At 35.8% G+C, this 23,659-nt stretch overlaps 1 protein-coding gene across 6 annotated transcripts in view; it reads right to left on the reverse strand.

Annotated features, from left to right (window-relative positions):
* Positions 1-572: 572 nt before the first annotated feature.
* rxrgb (retinoid X receptor, gamma b) overlaps positions 573-23,659 on the reverse strand; it is a 32,726-nt gene continuing 9,639 nt past the window's right edge. For 2 of the 6 annotated variants that reach the window (XM_069194091.1, XM_015355100.2), the window contains exons 2-10: positions 8,844-9,103; positions 7,022-7,169; positions 6,285-6,464; positions 4,064-4,224; positions 3,609-3,738; positions 3,266-3,398; positions 2,631-2,722; positions 2,230-2,335; positions 573-1,530 (exon numbers count right to left, since the gene is read on the reverse strand). In XM_069194091.1, coding sequence (XP_069050192.1) covers positions 1,383-1,530; positions 2,230-2,335; positions 2,631-2,722; positions 3,266-3,398; positions 3,609-3,738; positions 4,064-4,224; positions 6,285-6,464; positions 7,022-7,169; positions 8,844-9,103 — 1,358 coding nt within the window. In that variant the 3' untranslated portion in view covers positions 573-1,382. Of the gene's footprint in view, positions 1,531-2,229; positions 2,336-2,630; positions 2,723-3,265; positions 3,399-3,608; positions 3,739-4,063; positions 4,225-6,284; positions 6,465-7,021; positions 7,170-8,843; positions 9,104-18,657; positions 18,890-23,189; positions 23,619-23,659 lie in introns of those variants that run through there. The other 4 variants (XM_015355103.2, XM_006634614.3, XM_015355101.2 and 1 more) reach the window with 4 other exon arrangements.

A 23,659-nucleotide genomic window follows, 5' to 3' on the forward strand; every position in this document is an offset into this window, starting at 1 on the left:
AGTAGCAAAAAATACTAGTTTACCAACAAAGCGAATAAACGAAGAATTGTAAATGCCGATACCGACCAAACAGCTTCTACAGTATGTAGTAAAATCAATTCAGGAAAAGTAGCTTTATCATGACTCTGATCCATTTACAGTATTTTTTCCTTGTGTATAAAAACATGATGCATTAAATAGTTAAATACTGACTTAAAAATTGAAACTTTAAAATCCACCACCAGTCACATTCCACTTGAATACTCGTCGGTCTTTGGTTAACAAAGCATATCACTTTTATATGAATGAAGGCATAGGGGCTTACTTCGGTACCAGCTTGTTTCCCTAGACATAATTACCCCCCATATTACTTATCAATAGAATACAAGCTTTGTTTGCTGTGCGGAAGAATTGAGTTGTTGAATTAAATTCATCATCAGAAAGCCGTTTATTTCTGATAAGTGTCACAGCGACCCACAGAGCCGATCCCAGACGCACAGGGCACAAGGTACTGTAGGACGATACCTACCTATGCATAACCTCAAGGAATAAGACCGAGTATACTGAACTTAAGTAAAACTGAGACAAAGATGGAAAGTCAAGTTTTTATTACATCTTTACCTTGAAGCAGACGGTGAGACGATTTTGTGCAATTAGTGTGTAAGACTGACATTTTTAGAATTAAAAAAAATAGTACAAACAGAACTGTTTAAATACAGTACAGCAAAGAGGGACGATTTCTTTTCAAAACCTGCCACCTAGCGGCGCATTAGTGATATATTTGCATTCTGAACAACTACAGCCTGATTTTCAAAATGGGCAAATAAGAACTACGCATTTTATGATTTATCAAGCTCTATTAATGTAACTAAATCCCTTTAAATTAATATTTTAAATTACATATAATTGGCACAATTTTATACTTTTAGACACATTTTTTTGGCCTAGTTCATCATTTGCCCCTTTTGTATAAAAGGTTGTTAATGTGTAACAATCTACGTAACGGTATCTGTATTAAGTATCTGTTTTTGCACATTTATGACCTACAAAAATTGCATTTCAAAATGAAAACAAAGTGCAAAGCTGTTTTTCCTGCAGTACATCTTCTAGAAATTCATGGCTTCTGACAGTTTCTGTTTGAACAGTTTATTGTTAAATAAAATTAGATGTACATTGCATTAAGCCACTATTAAATTGGAAACTATAACTCGAATGATCTATTTACAAAACCTTGCTGTTACATTTCTATGAAAATCATTTGACAGAGCTGTTTAAATCCCATTATAAATTTCCACACTAATAATTGTGCTTGGACATGATACAAAATATGTAGTTTACAATGTAATCATTTTTAATATCAATTACATAGTCTTCAAAATATTTACAAAAGGAAGAGGTCTATGTCATGTTATTTGGTGCGGTGCTTCAAGCATTTCCATTAGGAAGGTGTCTATGGGGGTGTCTCCAATTAGCTTGAAGAAGAAGAGATGCTCTAGGCATTTCAAACCAATGGACCGGAGAGCTGGAAGTCGCAGCAAAAGCTTGGCAAATCTGAAATAGGAGGAAAAGACAAATGGTGTTTCTCGTGCACTTTGAAAGGACAGCGGCTATTTTAATGTTCCAAAAAACGTTCGCCTTCTTGTCAGTGTTATTTTTTATTCCTACTGGCATCCCTTTCAGGGTGTCTCCTTCCTTGTGTCCACTGTTTGTCAGCACAGGCTCCAACTAAAACTAGCCATCCTCCCATTTTCTAAGTGCTTCTTCCAGTTCAGATCACACACGAGCCAGGGCCTATCCTTGACAAGCACAGGCATAAAGCAGAATACACTGTGGATGGGACACCAGTCCATCACTGAGTACACAGACACAGACAGTCACACCAGGGGCAATTTTCCCAGAAGCCAACCTCCCAGTACAGTGTTGCATTGTGGGAGGAAGCCCACATGAAACCACACAGAGAGAACACAGAAACTCCATGCAGAGTCTCTAAAGGTCTGGAATTGAACCTACAGCCTCAGGACTTCAAGGCATCAATTCTAACCATTCCGCCATCATGCTGAATTAAGATAAAGCTGATCAAATAATTGAGCTTAGCATGTTAAAGGCTGTAAAAGGTTAAAAAAAACAGGTGCACGTGTTTCAAGACCTACTACTTTGACGGTTATTAAAACAGACACATGTGCTGAAAGTACAGGATTCATAGGATTCGTCTCAGAGGTGGTTAAGCACTACTGGAACAAGGACACGTACCTGCCAGGCTGCTCAGGGTATTTCTGTTTTGTATAAGCCTCAAGTGACGCATACACTTTCTCCCTCAGTCCCTCCACTTCAGATGGGTTCGATAAGCCCTTTGCATCTACAAAAAAGGTCAAATAATTCAAAGACCTGTACCTCACAATATGTCTTGAGACTGTCGGAACGTATCTTTTTTTTTTCTCCACAGCAAAATTTGTTCCAGGTTTGTTGAGAGTAGCCGGGAATGGTCAGTTTTCAAAACTGTTTCGATTTGAAGACGTTGATTCGGAGACAGAGTAAGTTCTGGAGATTTTGCATGGGAGCACAATGATTTGAAAACTGTCCTGTTTTTCTGACGGTTTATAGAAGCTTAAAATAAACGCGCACATTCACATTTTGAATGAAAAGCTTCTTACCTGGATTAAAAAGAACAATGGCTCGCAGGCACCCTAATTCTGTTTTGTCCATCTGCATGTCTTTCATCTTTGACACTAGCTCAGTAAGAACTCTGTAGAAATAATTTATTATTATTATTATTGATGGCTGGCTCAAATTGTGTTACTGTATCAAACTGTACAATGTAAGAGCCATTTTAAAATTAATGTATTATTTTTATACAAAAATGCACATAGTTTTTATACTGAAGGAGAAAACACTTCAGTGCAGGATATAAAGCATCTCCTTTTGATAATAACATCCTTGAAATAAATATAGGTATCTGAATTTTAAATCTAAAACAAATAATTGCTTATATTCATCATAAGAATGGCTAATCAACAGGCACCTATAGTTCCCACTTCTGGTGCTATGCAGACATCTCAGTAGCTCCTCATGCAGATCTTCAGGCTGAGAGAAAATTAGTATATTTTAAGTCACTTTATTAAGCTGTTATTAAACTGGAAGTTGAGGTAAGTAACAATATACAGTCATACAGTACGAGAAAGTGTTTTATCCTGGTTATGCTCTTCTTCAGTACAGTACAGCTACAGTAGTGTCACAATACAAGTAGAGAGCGCTAAGTTAGACTGAGAGCACATGAATTCCAGTATACCTATCGAAAATCGAGCCAACCCCAGCGCTATGTGCACTGCTGCGATGGACATGCAATCCAGTGGCCAGGAGAATGCCATCTTTCACAGTGACTGAGCGGTGAGAAAAGGAGGCGATGAGCAATTCATTCCAACCTGAAAACAACAGAAAAACACACTAGAGACGTCCAGCTATTGCTATTACACTTTAAACAGCACCGCAGATTGTGACGACAAGCTAAGGTTTAAGTCTTTCCTGGACAGTTTCTTTTCAACCATCTCACCACTGGCCAGAACAGACAATATAAGCAGTGAAACATTTCTTTTGAGAGGTAAAAACACCGTTTGGTAACCACTTTCATTTACCTGCCCGCAAAAGAATGACTTGATCATCGAGAGGTAGTTCAGAGAAGTGGGGGATTCTCTTAGCCCACTCCACAAGAGTGAAGAGCTGTTTGTCAGCTGCTTGGCAGATGTTGGTAACAGGATCATTAGACTGACAAGAGAAGGAGAGACACATTACCACACTAGACATGGTTGCTGTAAAGACAGCACTACAGAAACTCTGTAATAACCAGTTGTTTTGACTATGATATTTCAATTCTGACAGAAACTAAGCATTTCAATAAATCTTTTGTGCTTCATGCATGACACAATTTGGCATCGGCGCAGAGCACAGAGATTCAAAAGAATCATTTGAAATACAGGAAACATCCTTGTACTCTTACAGCTCAAAAGCAGATTGACTATGTGTCAAATCATGATAGCACATGTAGGAAATGGATATGATTTTTTATCTTACACTCTTGCAAAGTACATACTGAGTTTCCCAGACTGGCATCCATATATGTTTCCGTCTTTGGCTCCACTGCAAGCTCAGCTTCCAGAATTTTCTCCACTGGCATGTCTTCATTGTAGTTGCTTGTGGACTCCACTTCGTTGTCACTCTTCTCTCTGCCCCGCTGTCTCTCCTCCTGAACAGCTGAAAGATGAGTCAGGGCCTCGTGAGTGCAAAATATTTCGCCTTTTTTGTAGTTTTTTTTATTTTAAGTTAACTGAAGTATAAAAAAAAAGGGAACGCCAAGTGACATTTACAAAAGGTCAGGTATGAGGAAAATCTGGATTGAAACTACCCTTTCGAGAAAAAAAAAAACAAGAAATACCCTTAAGTGTAACAACTCTCTTTAATACCCAGTGGGCTTCAAAGAGCAGAAGATACAAGGTTTTAGAAAAGCATCGATCTGTGCTTATGTGAACTTGGACGCTGCAAATACTGAAGCCTCTCAGGAACCTCAATGATTCAAAATACTTAAGTTAATTAGTTTCCTATAATATTTACTCTATAAAATATAATAATTATCTATACATTTATTATTATTATTATTATTATTATTATTATTATTATTATTATTATTATTATTATTATTTCCATCAATTTTCTAACCACTTTGTCAAGTACAGGGTCGTGAGGGAGACAACAAGCATATTATTCTAATATATTATCATATATAACAGGCAGGACAGTAGTGAAGTGTTCAGCATTGTAGTTTCACAGTGCAGTGACCATGGATTCAATTTCTGGGGTGCTGTCTGTGTGGAGATTGTATATTTAACCTGTTTCTGCTCATGTTTCCTTTGGGTGCTCTGGTTTCCTCAATAGTCTAGACACAAACGTCTTGGTTATGTGGATTCTGGAAAAACATGGCCCTGATCTGAGTGTGTGTGTCTGTTATGTGATGGACCATTGTCCTGTTCATAGTGTATCCTGCCTTGCGCCTGTTGCTTGCTGGGAAGGGCTCCATCTCTGCTGCAACCCTGCACTGGATACAGCTACTAGAAAATAAATGGATGGATATCCTCAAGAATTCTGCATCAGCATACAATGAATATTACACAGAAAGAACTCAAAATTCTTTGTTTCTTCTAATGTTTTTTATTATACTATATATGCAAGAAAATAAATGTGAAAATAACACTGACATTTTACGCTTAAAACACAGCCATGCCATCAAACATTCTCCGTTTTCCATACTTCAAATTTCGTGTTCAATGGTGATCTCAATGAGCATGTTTTCAGGCTTAAATAGGTTAAGAGTTAGAAATACCTAATAAATTGTGGCTAATCTGTTAGTATGCCAGTGTATGCCATGCCCAAATGCAAGAGATTGAAAAGTATAACCAGTTTCCTTTAAACTTTTCCTTTTAGGTCAATTTAGACAACATTCCCATTTAGGGCAATGCAGTGCACAGAGCCATATATTCAAGAAAAAAAATGTAATGATAACACTGACATATCACTTTTCCTAAATTTCTTTTCACTCATAAAACACAGCCATGCAGAGAATCAAACATTCTCTACATGTTGTAGGAATCCTAACCCTAACCCTGGCTCAGGGTTTGGTAGGTTAGGGTTATGGTTCAGATTAGCCCTAAAAAAGTTAATGCAACCTTCTACTCATTTGGGTGGAAAATATACCTCGGTACATCCAAATATTAGCATAAAAAGTCTAAGTAATCACTGAACACCAAAAATAATGTGACATCAATGGTAGAATTCTATTTTTTGACAAGTGTTCTGATATTGGAAATTTCATGTTCAATGGCGTTCTCAGTAAGCGTGTTTTCAGGCTTCAATAGGTAAAAAGTCTGAAATACTCAATACATTTTGACTAATCTGTTAATATGCCAGTATATTCCATGCCAAAATGCAAGAGCTTGAAAACTATAATCAGTTTCCTCCAATCTTTTCCTTTTAGGGGAATTTAGACAACATTCCCATTTAGGGCAAAGCAGTACAAAGAGCCATATATGCAAGAAAAAAAATGTAAAGATAACACTGACATACTGTATCACTTTTCCTAAATGTATTTTCTCTTCTCAAACACAACCATGCCAACAAACACTCTCTACATGTTGGAGAAATCCTAACCCTAACCTAAAGGGTTCAGACCTTCATCAAAGAATTATGCAACCTTCCACTAGTTTGATATAATGTTATTAATACTATATTGTATGTATTTCATGTGTTTTCCTGTAGCCTACCTTCTCTTTTCATGCCCATTGCTAGGCATTTTTGATAGCGGCAGTACTGACACCGATTACGCTGGCGCTTGTCAATCAGGCACTCTTTGTTGTCGCGACACGTGTAGGTAAGGTCTTTTCTGATGGTCCTTTTGAAGAAGCCTTTGCATCCTTCGCAACTATACACCCCGTAGTGCTTGCCTGTGAAGATGACAGGATTGTCAGTGTCGGTGATCACTGAACAGTGCACAACAGATACAGGAAGAAGTGTAGCTCGATTTACTGATTCACTGATATGTTTTTTTCTCGAAATCTTGTCACACCTTGTCTGAACATCTAAGCGTGTGACATAGTCATTACACTTTTAACATATTTCCTACAGCTCCTGTGGTTCTCCTGGTAAACAAATAAGTTGCCACTCAGCTAATCTATTAACACTGGGATGAAATCGCTAGAAAAGTAAGAACTCTTCAGAGCAATTCATATTTTCTTGTGGAGTTGTATCATAAAAGATGCACAATGCTTCAAGCTTTCTGTTCCAAGGTATTGATTATTTAAGGAATCCAACGATCGCGAATTTCATTGATCTTATATTAAACATAAATGTAAATATAAAATATAAATATAAAGCTTTCCTCTTGCTTTACTTGAGGAAAGTTCCTTTATTAAGCAAGTAGTCTTCGGTATTAGGTGTCAACAGTTTAGCATCTTAAAAAAATACGCAAAAGCAAGGATGACCAAGGTGCAGTGTAAATTACCCGATGATCGATCGCCACATATTGCGCAAATATGTTTGGATAAAGATCCTGGACTCATAGACTGGTAGCTGCTTAAATTTCCAATTCCAGAAAGTCCAGGGGGAGGTTTAATATCTTCTGTACTGCTTACATTATTCATTGAACTCATCTGAAAAAAAGAAAGAAAGTGGTCATCAGGTATAGTGAAGTGCTTCAAGCATCTTCATCATCTCTGGGCCATTCAGCCTTTGGCCATTATGGAAGTAATTGACAATAATATGGAAGAGCTGTTTCAATGGTAGATGAGGGAGAATAATGCCAAAGAACTACAGCACAACAATGCACTGTTTCTGCCCTTTATGTGCGTTTTCACGAAACATTCAATAAAAGTCGTTGTCATTGCTTGCAGTTCATCTATTTGCCAGTAGAGGTCAGCAGATTTTCAGTCTACTAAAAAGAAAAAAAAGGCTTTGGGTGATTTTTAAGGGTAGCGCTCTCCCCACGCTGAGTACAATGAATTGGCCTAAAAGCCACTGAACAAGACAGCAGTTAGTGTTTTCTACCTGCATTCCTCCTCAGGAGAACAGACTTCTTGGCATGTAAAGCAAAACAGGACTGACCTAAATATTTGTAGTCTGCAAATGTAATGTTAAGCACATCAGATGTAGATTATAGATGCTCTGCTGAATACGTTAAATAATGGTGCGTCATTTATAATTGAGTGTTTTTCTAAAAAGCTAACTCTCCATGCAAAGTAGATCTTGCACTAGAACAAAATATAATTAAAAGATGAGAAGGTGTAATCTAGAAAATGGGAAAAAGATTATAAGCAAAGTGTTTCTTTCTAAACTGATTCACTGATTCAAAGTATAGGCACTGAATTCAATAATATCTGGATTATTTCACTACTTGAACGGTGCAGGAAAATCAAGAAACTGAATCCCTTCAGGCGCAGACCAACACAGTCTTGACTTAGTCTGTTAAGTTAACCGAGATCAACCTGAGGTCCTGAGTTAACTTGGTCCATCAGAACAGAGGCCAGCCGATACAATTTAAAACAGCCAAAATAAACATTAAACAAGAAAAGCAAACACATTCCTAGGAGTGAAATTACAACCAAGAAACCATTACAGTTACCAACACCTGATTCAGCTGCTCTGAGTCAAAGACATATAGATGAATGCAACAACTGACATAAAGAAAAACATCACATTTCTAGTACATACATACATTTCAAATTCATGTAGCAACATCACAAAGAAAACGTAGGAAAACTAGTAGTACAGCTACTTAGAAATGGTCTCTTAATGCTCAAAGCAAAGATGTATAACATTTGAGAAAGAAACTCGGTTAAGGTTCCATTAACTGGCAAGCTACTCATTCCCATGGGTCTGGCCTGTCACTCCTCATCACTGCAAAAGCCAGGAAAATGTTCCCTTCCAAGCTGAAGGCACACAATGTCAATTCCTATAACAGCAGCGAGAAATCTGACATTCCAAAACGAAACGCGACATCTTCTCTAAAATATCAATTTAAAAGTGCCTGTCTTAAATTCTTGTGATAGTGCCTCATCTTCTCCAAATATTTAAATATGAGCTACTGTATTTGTGGACTAATGGATACAACGGTACAATTCCAGCAATTGTAATAGCAAAACATATAAAGGATGAGCCTAGAAACGCATATGAATTTGGAACGGGTTTTTGTGACCAAGGGAAATTGTTCAGGAACACTATAAATATGAAATAAATGCCTGGTGGAATGCACAACTGAATCCCATCCAATTCAGAACTGAGGGAAGCCTAATCCTAATCCATTGCTGCAGTGAAGGAGAGATACCTACCTGTGGACTATTTAATGAACCGAAGTTCATACCAGGCGTCGATGGCATAGAAACAGATGGCGAGGCTAATGAGGATGTTATAACCGAATAAGGCGAAGCAAGTCCATTGATAGGGGATCCCATAGTGTTCATTGGTGATGGAAGTGGCCTTGAGGAATTGATCGAAGCACTGATCACGGATGGGTGTCCGACCATGGTGTTCATTGCAGGCTGAGACGGAGGAGAGGTCACAGAGGCGTGATTTACCTGCACAGAAGAATCTGCAATCAGAACAAAACATCACAGTTTGAGAGAAACGCATAAGGGACTTCCCTACAGATGCATAATTACAATTTTACATGACCTGATCACGAATAACCAAACCTGCGCTAACTCTCATTTTCTTGTTGTTAATAATGTAATTCTCTGTGTGTACTAAAAGCAAGCATAGTAGATTAGAATAAAGATAAGCAGACACATAGGCCTAATTCAGAGTTTTAATGAAACGAGGAATTGTTTTCACTTCATTTACCTGTGAGTATAATATAAAAATGCAAACCCAGAAAAGAATGTTAACGTACCTAGCATCTACAAATATTGCATGACTATGACATACAGTGAGCTAATTTGTTTAAAAATATTTTTTCCTGAGGACAAATTAATTCATTGAAAGCTTCAAATGTGTCAATAAACCCATTGTGCTTTGTACAGGTGTCACCGCTGAACAAACTATTTATGTTCCCCATCACTACCTGTATGTGTACTGGATACAGCACATCCACAAGACTTTTGAAGTGTTCATTTGTTTACTAGCAATGACTTAAATATCTGCCGTTATTACACCAGCAATATCATTAACTAGCCTTCACCAAATACCAAGAAAGAAGTATTTTGTTGTTTGTGCCTGACTATACAGTACATATAATCACGAATGACCATATGAAGTCTAAAGACTGGTGAATTTTTTATCTGAATTCATTAGAACTAGTATTATTTTGTCCACTGTAAATGACATGGATCCTGTAACATGCCGTGTGAATGCAATGTTTTGTTATATATAAACTTGTCAAATGTAAAGTCATATCCAGTGATATATAGCTATATTAATTGATTGAAAATATCCCTCAGTACAAATTAAATAAGGTTTGCTTAGCTTCAATGGGTTTTTTGGGGTCTGAGAATATAAACAAGTGTTTAGATGGCCAAACTCAGCTAGAAAATCTGTCAGTCATTATGATATTATGGCATGGCATCTGCATTCTGTAGTGCTAAATCAACAGTGCCACTGAGACCTGTGCCAATTGCTCTCACATTACACAAAATGGATTTAGATTTTGGACAGGACTGACTTTTGGACACTTACATTTAAGGCTTTTTTCCTGATTGCTAAATCTAGCACTCAAGATATTGGCAAACAACACACCAAAGATATAAAATATTGATGAACAACAGACTGGATTAAACATATATTCCTTTATTTATATGAATATCAAACTGTGTTCTTGTTTTAAAAGAATACTGACATGTTAAGAATTTGATACCAGTCTCAAAGCACCGTCATTCTCAATTCAAAGAAATTATAATAAACTTTCTCAAAAGAGAGGTAGTAATTACAAATAAATAATTCCTTGCATTTATATGAGCATTTCATCCCAAAGAAAGAAGAATTTAAGGATCTGATCTTTCCATTACAAAGCGACAGTACAGCCTAAAATAAACCATTCTTAAGTTTATCTACCATGTAGATGAATAGACTTGATCCAGGTATTATTAACATGAAATACAAACCATCACAACCTGATGTGTCCGAATGGGGACTCACTCTTCTAATTAACTGACTGTTAAATATGAAATAGATTTCTCCTTATTAACCAAACACAGAGACCCAGTGATGAAATAAGTATATGTCACAAAGAATATTATGCCAAATGAACAGTTTTTACAAATGACCCGTTCGTAATATTCTTAAATAACCAAAAATCTGTATAGTAATTGCATACAAAACATACAAAACATACAAAACAATACCTACCTGGCTGTAGGGTAAACAATATGCTCATATAGGAATGCGTGTTTGAATTAGATCAACACAAATCTCATATTCTCAAGTTCATTTAAGCTAATTAATTTAACTTCTGGTTGAAGATCTATGAAATAGACCAAATATCCTATCGGGCTTCACTGCTATGGATGATTACATGGTTGCACTTTCCAATCACATTTTGGAAACTTTGGTGTATTTTCAGGTGCAGTTTTTTGTTACAAAGCCAGAGATGAGCTGCAGTTACATTTCAGCAGGGATTTCTCCCTGAACTATTCTGAAAGGCTTCTGCACTGAAATAGTAGCAGACACTTTCAGTATGAGCTGGTATCTCTGCCTGTTCTGTGTAGCAGCTGTTGTGAGGGTTTAGAAACATTGGGCTTACTGACAGACTCACATTGCCAAGTGTCACTGCTCCTAGCTACTCAGTCAACACACACCACACACCAGCGACACAGCAGCCCGCAGCAAGGTCTAGTCCTCGCACTGCTGCTTGTCACAAAATGTCACTTCCAAATGGCTTATTTTCATGGAGGAGAAACACCTGCATACTGTATGCTAAAACAACTGCAGACAGATAGAAAAATGTATTATAAGTACTTTTTTTAAAGGAGAGTAATTCAAGCAGAGGGTCTGGTAATACATTTTGAACGTTTTCAATTTGCCTCATGAAGCCAAAGGTAGATTTTTTATTCAAATTACTGTACAAAACACACGACCACTCTCTTATACCATTCTTCACAATACAGCTGTGTGAATCAAATCAGAATCAGTAAACTCATTCATTTCAATATAATACAAGACTTTATGCTAAAATAAGCCCTCAGTCCGCAGAATGAGTATTTAAAAGTAGCATCCTGAGCGTTTAAATTAGTCTAATTAGAATGTACAAGCTTAATTATGAAGTATTAATCCAGTTAACATTACTTCGATGGACTGCAGCCATTAATCAATGTCGCTCTGTTCAATGAGATGAAGTTGCCCCTTATAATATTCGTTTGGCAGTATCTAATCATCTATGTTTTAAAATTGTGCCATAAGTAGGATTTGAACAAACTCTATCTCTGAACCAAAACTATCTCTAAATGCCAGAAACACAGAAGCCAAGTTTTGTTATCAAGTTCAAAGTTGTTAATGAAATGCAGTGATATTTTATTAAAATTTGCAAACTGTGAATGTGAGGGCTTCAGCATTAGATAGATGTATTACTTATTATCAGTCCAAATAATATAAATCATTATTAGACATTAAACATGGATACAAGCATCTTTCATTCAAATCAATATCAAATATCAGTATCAAATATTGTCTCTGTAATCTTTGCTTAATACATTTGCTGCATTTTAATTTTATACACAATGGTAAGATATTACAGTTAAATTTTGTACACTTACAAGTGAACAGGGGAAAACTGCACTTGTGTTACACTCAATTCTAAACACTACACTCTTCACCCATTTTAGGGAATATATTGACATCTTCCAATCATGTTTTCCACAATGGGGACAGTGGAAGCTAAAGTTATTATTAACTTAATGTCTAAGAAGCAAGGCCATGTTCTGAGTAATTAGAAATAACCTACATTGAACTATTAGTTGTGTCTGGAAGTCAACCTCGATTTCCAAACACTGAAAAAACTGACCTTCGATCAGTTCAGTTCTAACTCAAAGGTCAGAAACACTTTGTTCCAACGGAGTTCAAAAGCATTGATAACATCTTAAATTAAAAGCACAAAATTGTGGCTGTGTTTAAGAATGGGAACATGTAATGGTAAGGTAAAACTCATAACATTTACACACAAGCTGATCAGTGGCTGATCAGTGTTTCTTGCAAAGAACACATTTTCTGTAATGCACTTCTCCTGTATCCTTCACTTCAATGTGATATTCTTAAAATACATCATTACACAAGTCATTTTTGGGAGACATTTTATAAGCATTGAAATGCAGTCTCCTAAAATTATCTTTGGAGAAGGTTCAAGAAGATAAAATGTGGAAATACTGACACTTCCAAGAGAACACTGATGCTATCAAATGCAGAACAACAAAAGATCATTGGATTTATTCCAGCCACAAGTATTAATGAAGACAGACCTAGTTTTTAGAAACACAACCTAACAAAGGTGGAAAATGCTGTTACATCAGAAATCTTGATTGCTTAAATGTGACAAACTTTCAATATGCTGATATTGTTATGATATTATGATATACATAGTCAATAATAATAATAATCTATTAATATCTTACATTTTAAATCTAATAGTAAGACAGAAGCAAGTGACTAACAGTTTTACTATAGTTTGCATCTGAATAATTACCAAATTGTCCATAATATCATAATAATGATTAGAGCAATTAATTTAATCTAAGAGCCTCAGATTGCAAAACAATAGAAAGTAAATATAATTTTATTAAGTTACTAAATATAGAACATACATTAGGTAGATTAAACAACCTAATCCATGCACCCCCCTCCAAAGTACCCTCCCTTCCATCACCCAATCCACTGAAGAATACTGTACATTCATTTATTTCTAAAAGAGTTTGATGCCTGATCAATTGTGGCACTAAATCCTCTTATCCCTCCGTAAGCATCTCCAACCAGTTTATCTACCAGGAGCCCAGCTGTCCAGACTGGGGCAAACATTTTCTTAGTCAAACACAACCTCCTGCTTAAGCCCCCCTGGCTGAAGACATTAAACAGAACCTGATTAAACACAGTCTTCTAATCTCCTGAACAAGCTGACAACATTATATCACAATCCTTTTTTCTTTCGCTGTCCTGCATAGGTTATTAAAATACAGTACAGTATTAAAACTTAAGCACTTATTTGAAATATTCTTCATTTCATCCCCAAATACACATCCCTTTTCACTCCACAGACGTCTTGTAGTACAATGGCTACAGCAACATGTGCAACTATCTATTCAATACATTTCATACAGTTTGATGTGGTAGAGTTGTAACAAATTCTGGTACTTTGATTCTTGACCGGCTGGTCCAAATGTCTTACCTAAACAGCAGCTATATAAGATACCACTGTTACCAGGAGTTAATTAAGAACAAGAGCAACATAGCATGCTGCTACATTTTTTCAGAAAAGCTACATATATTCAATACCACATTAAACCTATACACCTAGGATTGTGCAACAGACCAGCAGACTAGTGCAGAATATCTGAATGTGTAGCTTGCTCGTAATAGTTTTGCAGTCCCATACCTGCATTAAACTACTACTACAGATTCTAGCCTCCAAGCATAACCCAATTTCAAAATTAAATGAACAGAATTTAAATGACAATTCAATTCCTCAGGATAAAATCTCATCTAGTTTTTTCCATGATGTCTTGGTCATGGTGAAGACAATAAAGCATTCCTTCCGCAGATCATGTCAAGCACAAACATAACAAGAAATACATTCTAGCATATTGATTTTGTAATTTTTGTAATGGCCAACAGAAGTTACAAGGTGAACTTATAAACTCAGAAAAAAACAAAACAGAAAACATTTTTGGAAAAGCTTTAAATTACCACAAACAAGGAACAAGGATAGGAAAAAAATGTTTTCTCAAAACTCCCCGTACAACTTGCAAATTTTAATTTTTCCTGAACGAAAGAACTTTAACGATTAACCTGGCCTGCCTGCCCTGAAACTGAATTATGTACTGCTGAATACTGTATCTAAATGAACCTGTAAAACTGCTGTTGCTACAGGAGTCTCCTCTGTTTTTCATCTGACAAAATATAGACATATACTGTAGGTAACAAAGAGCTGTAATGTAACTTCATCAACATAGAATACCCAAAGAAGGTCAAATTCAGTTGGTTAGATCAGTGTTACATACATCCTTCATAATTCCCCCAAATTACTATTACAGGTAGTTCTTTCCTAACTGGGGATAAGTGTTGCTAGGTAGTTTTGAATGTGTTGACCAATTAGTTTACAGTTACATTAAGAATATTTTTTCCACATCTTCTGCGAACACAAAAAACTGATAAATCCAAACTGGATTAAGCTGTGAGAGAAGACTGGCAGGTCTGTTCCCTTAAAAATATCACAGAATTTTAACCTCAAATTTTCAACAATTATAATAATAGCAGAATAATAGCAGAAACCAACACTGCAAATTCAAACATTCGTGATGCTGCCGTCAAAATCCCTTGATCCCACCAACAAAAGGTCAATGTCTTCGATCGATGAGAACATGGCTGGGAGTTTCAGGCTGAAACAGTTGCACACAGGTAAAGAAGCAGTCTGCTACTGGACATCCACATAGAAAATTCTATTGGCAGAAATGACAGTCCCCATTAGATCAGTAGTGTGAAGCATTGCTTTTTCCAACTGAAGCCAGGTACTGTGCATTCAGAATTACATTCAAAACAACCATAAATTTTAAACTGTTATTTAAATAAAAGAGCAATGGGCTCCAGATAAATATATTATTATTATTAATAATAATAATAATAAACTTTATTTTATATAGAGCCTTTAAAGGTGTCTTCTCAAAGTGCTTGCCAAGCTCATTGCAATATACAGTATATATATATATGAATTCAAAAAGTTGACTGAAAAATTTTAAGGCTGGGACTAAGAAATCCGAGACATTTGTTTTGCAGGGTATGCAAGTAGAAGATTTTGTTTTGCTATTAACTAAAATTCTTAATTCAATACACAAGGTGTAGCCTAAACCACGAAATCTCACATTATAAAACCTATGCCCAGAATTCAATATTCCTTCATGTTTATCCAGAGAAACACATAACAAAAATATTTAATCTCGATATTGTTTGGTTCGAATTTGATGACGCTCTATTTTCACATTGTCTCTGGTTCATATTATTTTGTTTTGGGTATGGTTTGCTTGCCTCACCAAACTTTTGAAGTAAAGACAGGCATACAAACTGGACACATAACAAAGACATGACTGACGTGCATGGAAAATTCTGAATACTGGAAAATCACACTTTTTTCTTCTCACAAATGTCAAGAAAGGAGTTGTGGCACTGTGGCTAAGGATCTGCGGCTGTGGCTGGAAGGTTACGGGTTCAAATTGCGTGGCCGGCAGAGGAATCCTACTTCGTTGGGCCCCTGAGCAAGGCCCTTAACCTCAGCTGCTCAAGGGGCACCATATAAATGGCTGACCCCGTGCTCTGACCCCAGGCTTCTCTCTTCCCGTCTGTGTGCCTGTGTGTCTCATGGAGGGCAAGCTGGGGTATGCGAAAAGACAAATTCCTAATGCAAGAAATTGTATCTGGCTAATAAAGTGATCTTATCTTCAATTAATGCTTTCAAACAGGACCTGCAGTAAAGGGGACTTTTAATCTATAATGCAAATCAAGCAAACATGAATGAGGGCTGACAGCATCTTTTATCACCAATGAATCCTAAAGGAGAATAATAAGTGGGTGCTACTGTAACTCCAGGACATGAGGTCCCCCAGTGATTGACTGATGACACTGTACAGCTTCTACCAGTAGCCTAGGCAAGCTCATACCTGAGGCTACTTTTATGACCCTACTTCATGTGACCTTATAGAAAAACTACTGACTAATTTAATGTCAAATCTAAACCTAACCTGTAATATGAATATAAATCATGAAACAAGTCTAGCCTTTTAATTGTTAAATTAAAATAATAAAACTTGAATGAATGAAGCATTCTGATTTTTTACTCAGAATACAACTGCTAAAATTGTACATTGGTCTTAAAAATACAAGCAGCACGTGTTTAACTTGAGAGAAACCAATGAAAACATCTGTGTAATGAAATGAACACCAGATATCATAAACAACTTTTAAACCGGGCCGAGAAAAAGAAGGAGAAAGATGTCTTAATATAACACTTTGTGAAGCACAGTGCTTTAGGTGTTTTTGGGGAATCAAGCCATGTGAAAGAAAATTAGCTTAGCTCCTCAATCTTCAGCCCACATTAACTCACCTAACATTGATTATTTTACATTGTTACATCACAGACAAAACATAACAACAAACTATGAGGGGCAATCTCACTAGTCTTCTCTACTTGTATCAGTTAAAGGTTCACGTATTAAAATAATAGCTGGACAAATGAAAAAGTATGATTTAAGACGTGAGACTTCCTCCACCTATGGAATAGTAGCCATGGGTATAATATTTCCCAGTGAAAATGAACTGTTGAAAAAGGAAGAGATTAGCTCAACCATTAGGTTTTACCTGAGCCCTCTGTCACTGATAGCTATAATTACATTCACAGCAAAGGACGGACAGTGTTTATCAGAATGAAGCCCAGTGGGGTAGTTCTTTGTCTTGGACTGCAGCCAGAACAGAGCAGTTTCATTGTAAGCACTACACTGCTGTAAAAGGAACCCATTCATTTACTTATTAATTACTGGGAAGCAGAAACAATTCAAATTAATTGGCTATCAAGGGGCCAGGGACATCACATTGAAAGAGTTTCTTTGTCCTTAATTGAGAATTCATAGTGTATTGTAAATGCAGGCAACATTCCATGACAAATATATATGCATTGTACAATTGACTCACTTCATACAAAAAGAAACTTACGTAAGAATAAAACATTTTAAAATTCACATGACCCTCATGCTAAAAATGAGGCTCTTACATAAAGGGTTATGCAGGAATTAACAGTTCCTGGTATTGTGCATTTGCACCAAAAAAGCCCAAAACATAAATTAACTCATTACAATTCTGTACAGTTTTATATCTTTCTATAAATACTGAGCCTCTATAAACTAAGGCATCAACATGCATTTAAAAAGCAAATAGACAGTTTTCTGATGACATGTTTCTGATGACAGATTATCTAATGATTAACCAAAAGTGAGCAGAAAAGTATAAAATGACACAGAGACTGGAGGGTTTTCAGGCTGCCAGATTCCAGATATGCCAATCTAACAATGTTTTGATTAATTCAAATACTTACCAGGTTCGTTAAATATTTTCTGCCTAATTCTTTAAATTTTATCTCTGCTTCCTAAAACAAAGACATCTTGAATATGCGTGGACTTATTAGACTAAAAAGCATGGGCTTGAAATGTGATAATTGAATTTAACATAATGTTAATGATAAAGGGTTTTATTTATTTTCTCAATTTAAAATACAGTTAATATAAAACTAAGAAAATACAAGCAAGGAATGTGGCATGGTTCTTTTTCTCAATCTGTCTCACTCAGCTGTTTATCTAATCATTCACTGTGACTACAAATGTCATCTTATGCACAAGATCTAGTTTTTCTTTCATTTTGAAATAAAAAAAAAAACTGTCTTAAGTTTACAGGTCTTCACAATACGAATTTATGTCCCACACAAATAATATAATATACACTGATAGATTAGGTCATTTTAGTTCAATCTCAAATGTCATGATAAAACTGATTCAGCTGTAAGTGGCTTTTCTTTTATCACAAAAAATATATTGACAGTTGAATGTCACATGTATTTGTGAGACAGACTTAATCTACCTGTTTGAAAAGAATTAAGAAATATTCATGAGTAATTTGAGCACACGAAGCTTTAAAAATAGCCTGATCCCAACTAGAGTGAACAAAGAAAAGTACTAATTTCACAGGAGCTGTGGTTGAACACTCTAGGATGAACCAAGCATGGCCAGCTGCTACAAAAAAACAGCTTATCGTCAGCCCGACACTATGACAAGACAGAAAATTTACAAGATGATACTTAAAAGTTCCTATCCGAACACAAAAGTGAACACACATAGGAACTGAAAATATGAATATTACCTTTTAATTTCAATAAAAAAAAAACATGCCATTCTCTGAATCTAGGATACTTACAGTGCGGGTAGCCAGAAGATCCAGTAACATTTTCAAAAGGAGTTGAATGTAGTGGGTGCCACATAGTGAGATAAACTAAATCATTTCCAGCACATACAGCAGACAACAGAGCTGTGAAACCCGACACGACAAGTGGCTAAACAGGAGCGAAGATGCAAAAAACAAAAGACTGTGCCCGGTGCTGGATTAGAAAGATTATCTTCAGATCAGTCCAAGAAGAACCGTTTATTGCTGCAGATCAGATTATTTTTCATCAGGCTCACAGCGTCAGTACAACTATCTGCTCAGGAACACCTGTTGTTTTAGCAGCATGTTTTTCAGGAGCTAAATCAGCCTACAGTTCTTCCAACGATTTAAGAGTTGCAGAACGCAGGAGTATTATCTGATTTGGCTGACATTTGGCTGCCACAGTAAAACCTGGGTGTCTAATGATATTAAAAATGTGAGCAAATAACCTCTGTAGCTAACATTTAATTTGCTTATGGAGTAACATTAAAATTCATGGTCTTCTTTGTTTTCAAGGTATACAGTAAGTTCTTTTTTCTTAAGTCATAATCAGAAGTAAGCAACTGAAAGTGTTGCTTCTTTCTGAATGTCCCCAGTAGCTCTGTAACTACGAATGCTGTAACTAGGGCACATAACATGCTCATTAGAAGACAGAGTCGTTGCACATTTGGTAATTGTCACAGTTGCGCTGCATATCAGTGCATGCTGAATGTTATCTAATAGATTCTTTATTTCCATTTCTATCTTCTTCTGCACTGAGAGAAATAACACAAATTAAAAATAACAGACAAATTCAACTGCAGTAGCTAAAAAGGCCCCAGTATACCTAACTGTAAGAGTTCTCCAGTTTTGGGAGTTACGTTTTAAAGCGATAAAATATCAGTAAGTGTCCACTGCCAAAAAAAAATAGATGTTTAACCAATACAAACCTCCTTCCAAACAGATTTATACAAAGCAATTTAAGCAGAAACCACTTAACCACTTCCAGGTTATGGTACTGCTTTTGCTGTAATGCAAATAATGGCTGCTAAATGTATATACAGTAAAGTATATTGTGTGCCGTGTTGACATCCTGTATTACCATGTTAATTCAAAAATCACATTTATGAATTAAGTTGATGCCTCAAGATCATAAAGATAAACATAATGTGTAGAGATAAAAAAGACTTTACATTAAGAGCACCCAATTGGTCACATCAATTTAGAGTAATATTAAATCTTAATATTGCTTTCTAGATTTAATCTTCCTCAGGCTTGCTTGATTTTTAGTAAGTAAAACATTTGCTTTTCTCTATGAATCTGAGTCACTTTAAATCCATTGAAATCATAACTCACAATAGCCAGGCTGGGAACAAAACAGATCACATTATGCTTTCAAAGTGCATTACAGGTGAGCCACCAAATCAATCCCTCTCCTAGAGTCCCTTTACAACATCTGCTGATAAAAATGGCATTTGCATACGTAAAGAGACAACATGGGCTTTGTACCTCCTATTAAAGCACATAATTAAATAAATGTTAGCGGTACATGGGTTCATGTTTCAAAGACAATAGCGTTTGTCTTTGAAAGCATTTCAAGATTACATCTCAAAGTAGCAAGAAGGCTGTGAATCATTTCGGCTTTCAGAGACCCACTAGAAGATTAAAGTAATAGAAATTCAACTAGGGCTCAAATTCAATCAGAACATCCAACCTACTGCCAATTACAAATTGAAAAAGTAATACTTGATAGGGGCTTTTCTTTGGGTATCTAGCAAACAATAGGTGGCCATCGAGAGACACATTCTGAATATGGTCAAATCTTGAATTTAATCCAGATGCAAGAAACACAAATATTAATTTCCAGAAAAATATCAGCAAATGTGGTAACCCAAACACAAATTGAGGCATGTGAAAACAAAAATTCCAATCAAGCAATTTGATTTTAAATTTTAGATTTACAGTATTTTTTTCTTCATGGAATAAAGGATACTGTATCAAGTTTAATATAAGGAGGATAAACAAAAGTACATACTATCCAGACCAATTACATTTCAATTTCCACATCATGAAAAATAACTACATTTTCATTTTGCACTTTTTATAGCATTACTTCATCACCATACAGTATTTTATATCTACACAACAGTAATTAAGCTTGCACAATAACAAGGAACATAACATAAATGTGTCTGACCAGCTGGCCTTAAATCACATACAGGGTTTGTTAGTTTTGATACTATTAGATAATACCAGTGAACTGACTATCCTCTGAAAAGAGCTTGACTTCATTATAACCAAACTGTTTGGTTTATAAGACTGTAGGTTTCAGAATCAGAACTTCTTATTTTTTCAGGCTATGACCTATATATGATCAGTCACATACAAGCTTTACTACTAAACTTTTATTTTAAAACACAATCCCAATTTCCTTCCATGTTTCTGAAACTAGAAAAAGGTCTTAATAAGCAGTATTACACCTTTGGACATGAAACAAAACACAGTGAACCAGAAGATTATCGTACTCGGTACATAATGAATTGAATATAATTCAATTAATTCATTGGTATCAGCAAGCCTTGAGGCAGACTGTGACATTAGAGAACATTACGGACTGCAAGACAGAACAACCATGTTACGGAGACATTTTGAAACCTTATAATAGAAATCAAAAGTATCCCATTTACAAAGAATTGAGGGGAGAGGAAGAAGTATATTACAAGACGAGTTGTTAATGGATGCTGTGAAAATGAACTACAACCCTTTTTTTTTTAATCTCAGTGGTCAGCAACACAGAAGGATCCTTAGATCCTGTTTTCTTGCAACCTAGTTCATGAAAATCCACAAATGCTGTCCCTGTGTAGATTCCGTAATGCAAAAGATAAAACATAGCTTAGCTGAGAGCAATAAACAATCCTCGTTCCAATTTCTTATGGAGTATTTGATGAAATAAATACACTCTCTTCCACAGCAATAATGTTAGAAAATAAATTAAAATAAATTTTAAAGTAATTTCCTGGAGTGCAATGAATTTGGTGACTTTCTGCATTTCATTTAAGCTGTGTAATTTTAGAGGTACATTTAACACATAGAAGGATTCACTCACATTTTGTATAACATCTTATAACATCATTTTGTATAATTATCTCAGCAAATGCGGTATAACAGTTTTTAATTTATTTAGTAGACAATTTATTTTTCAAGATGCTATTATAATTCATTATGACCTCTGACATGCTTACCAGACAGTAAAATATTTACTGATCTCATACCAGTGGTCACTGGGAAGGCTGATTTAGTTTAAGTGCGTCTGTATGTAACTTTCACATTAAGCAATTTCTCCCAAGGACAGATGACACTGCATGTTTAACCAACAGAATGCAACACACTCTGAAACTAGTCAGCTTGCAATCATGCACTGTTGTAATAGTGTAAAGCAATATTTTTTTAGTGATTCAATACTGAAGATAGCACATTATAGTAATATTTAAAATATTCCCAAAGTTGTCCAAGATATCCACCATCCATCGTCAGTCCACTTATCCTGGTTTGTAGGACACAGCCACATATCCAGTCATTCCCGTGAATGTTAAATGTGAAATTCCACAAAATAGTCTTTGACATCTACAGCTCAAAAAATACAACACTAATATTAATATTGTTATGACTCCTAACTTTCACAGATGTTATAAACACGCAATTTCTTGCCTGAAAAGCGTTACTTGATGCTTTAGAGAACACTAGAGTAACACGGCTATCCAATCAGAAGCAACAACTTTAGATCATATCAGTGAGTATAATCAGAGACCAAGGTTTAAAACAACAAATCCACTGTACTCTGTCATACTGTGGAGCAGCAAGAGCTCTCAGATCTTCAAACAAGGAAATTATTGACACTGGATGTCAAAGTCCACAGTATCAAACAAATCTCAGGTTAACACAAATACATTCCACACAACAGTTTTCTCTGCCCTACACAACACTATGCAGCAGCAACAACTGTAGGCCTAAATATTAATTTTGCTGAAGCCTTTACCCAGAACAAAATGTGTATTAAAGGACAAATTTAAGGTGACATTGAAACAGTATTCAGCTATACAGTTATGTTTCCCAATTTTACTATCACTTTTTAAAATCTTTAAATTAGTATTTTAAAACAGAGCTTCACAAATCCTTGCTTTAACTGTATTAAAAGCAGTTGTTGACAAATAAACTATTTTTAAAGATAAATCAACATGACAAGACTTTAGCCATAAATCTATCTTAACCACAGCTGCCAAATAACGAGAAACATCTTTATCTTTCCACACATTTATTTGGCACCTTCAGGTTATATAGGTTATATCGTGGATGACCTCCCTAACAATTCTTAGGCAGCAGTCACTCAGTACTCAGTACTGAATTCAGACGTATATAGAAAAAGCCATACAGATTTTGTTTCTGTATTCACTTAAGATCTTTCATAAAAATCAACTTTCGTTGACTGCAATTCACGGAAACAGCGCAAAAACCTATGGAAAAACCACATGCAGGCGCTGTGTCCTTACATCTTTTCCATAGATGGAACAAGAAACGAAATATTCAGGTTTGTCCGCTTTTTCTCAGGTTCAAGCCATCGTGTTGAAAAATAATGTTCCATTCCCTGTCTATTTGTTTAATATCAAGCCTTAGCACGGTGTTGTGTATCAATGTCTGTAACGGGCAAATTATAGCATCAAAATTGCAAAACATTCAGACGTGCGACTACATAGATCTGTCCCAAGAAATCTGGTATTAAGCTACACACGCATGTGGACTCCTTAACAAATATGCGTTATATCTGTACTTTGAAAAAAAAAAAAACTAATGTATTTAAGGCAGTTGTACTGTGCCCATTAAGACGTCTTTTCTAAAAACTGTCCAGCACTGTACATCAAGTCCCATTTAGTTAGGTTGGCCAGTTGAACTTTTCTGCAAAGTGGCAAAAAGTCCCAGCTCCTCTTACAAGTACTTGACGTCTTCCGTACCATTGCAGACT

The sequence above is a fragment of the Lepisosteus oculatus genome, chromosome 9 (genome assembly GCF_040954835.1).
Source record: "Lepisosteus oculatus isolate fLepOcu1 chromosome 9, fLepOcu1.hap2, whole genome shotgun sequence".
Lineage (NCBI taxonomy): Eukaryota > Metazoa > Chordata > Actinopteri > Semionotiformes > Lepisosteidae > Lepisosteus > Lepisosteus oculatus.